The 1,376-nt window shown below is 69.2% G+C and overlaps 1 protein-coding gene across 1 annotated transcript in view; it reads right to left on the bottom strand.

Moving 5' to 3' along the window:
• The window catches only part of R3HCC1L (R3H domain and coiled-coil containing 1-like), a 6,950-nt gene extending 5,693 nt beyond the window's left edge, over positions 1 to 1,257 (bottom strand). The window contains exons 1-2 of the mRNA XM_009323308.1: positions 391 to 1,257; positions 142 to 255 (exon numbers count right to left, since the gene is read on the bottom strand). Of these exons, the coding sequence (XP_009321583.1) occupies positions 142 to 255; positions 391 to 1,257 (981 nt within the window). The remainder of the gene's footprint in view (positions 1 to 141; positions 256 to 390) is intronic.
• Between the last annotated feature and the right edge of the window lie 119 nt (positions 1,258 to 1,376).

Here is a 1,376-nt window from a genome sequence, read left to right as displayed (position 1 = left end):
TGGGTGCAGCCCCCCCCCACCAGGCACCCACCCTGGAGGACACAGGGACAGCTACCCCCCATGGACCCCTGTCCCCACGTCCCAGCAGGCAGCAGCCACCATCCCTGCAACTCCCCGCGGGCGCCGGCTCGCAGGACGTACCTCCTCCAGTAGGCGCGGGTCCAGGCAGTCCCCATCGTCGTTGAACAGCGCGTCCCAACTCTCCTCGGCGCCTGGGCTGGCCTGGCTCAGGGTCCCGGCACTGGCCTGCTCTGCCTTTGGGGAGCCACTGCGGAGACCTCCCTCTTCCTCCTCAGCCTTCCGGCTGCACCAGTGCTGCTGCAGTGAGCCCGCGTCCTCATCTGCCCCCGCCGGCTCCTCGGCCCAGGCCGCAGGCGAGAGCCCCTCTACACTGCGGCACAGCAGCTCCAGGGGCAGCGGGGGCTCGTGGCTCTCCGGGGGTGCCCCTTCCCATGCGCTGCTCGCCAGCTCCTCGCCAGCACCCAGCAGGCCGCTCTCAGCCCCAGCACTGCCGTTTGTGCAGGCAGAGGTGCTGCCTGCTCCCTCTGCAGCGGGCACCGGGACGCCCTCCCCACCAGGACGCCCGGCCCCAGCAGCGCTCTCCTCCTTGCCGGGTGGGAGCTGGGATGGGCTGCCCACATCCTGCCTCGGGGTATTCTCCCCAGGGAGCACTGGCGCGTCACCCATGCCACCCTTCAAGCACTCAGTTTCACAGTCAGCTCCTGGTACATCTGAGGTGCTCTGCCCAGCAAGCTCAGCCATGCCTCCCTGCCTCTCCTCTTCCTCCTCCTCTGCTGGCACCCCAGCATCACAGCCCTCACTCTGCCCTGCCAGGAGAAACCCCCCAGGCTCCCTTTCCTCTCCCTGGGCTTTTGGACCTGTAGCCTCCCACATCAGCCTGGGCACGCTGCCCCGGTCGCCTGCCCCTGCCGGCAGCAGGACACCATCTCCCAGGCGCTGGGAGAGGTCCCCACCTGGAGCTGGGGCACTGTCCCCCAAATGCTCCGACATGCCACTTGGCCCTGTCCGACATGCCGGCGTTGGGCTAGCAGGGGGCTCTGGGCTAGCGGGGTCGCCCCCAGGCTCAGGGGTAGCCTCCATGGCCCCAGGCTGGGCACTCGGTGGGGATGGAGGGTCAGGCTCGGTCCTCATCATCCAGCGGCCGCGGCTGAGCTCCCCAAGTCCTTCATCGTGGGATGCTTTGTCCTGCCCATCCCAGGGCTGGGCAACTGGTGGATCCAGGCACAGCTCCTGCATGCTGGGTGATGCACCCAGGCTCTCCAGTGCGATGGGGCAGCTGCCTCCCGGCCTCCGGCAGTGCCCAGCAGAGGCTGCCCGCGGCTCCTTCGGGCTGGCATCCACCTTGCTCTCCCTCC

The sequence above is a fragment of the Pygoscelis adeliae genome, unplaced genomic scaffold, assembly GCF_000699105.1.
Source record: "Pygoscelis adeliae isolate BGI_AS28 unplaced genomic scaffold, ASM69910v1 Scaffold294, whole genome shotgun sequence".
In the NCBI taxonomy this organism is placed as follows: Eukaryota; Metazoa; Chordata; class Aves; order Sphenisciformes; family Spheniscidae; genus Pygoscelis; species Pygoscelis adeliae.
The sequence above is the reverse complement of the archived record's forward strand: the minus strand, read 5'-3'. Positions and strand labels throughout refer to the sequence as shown.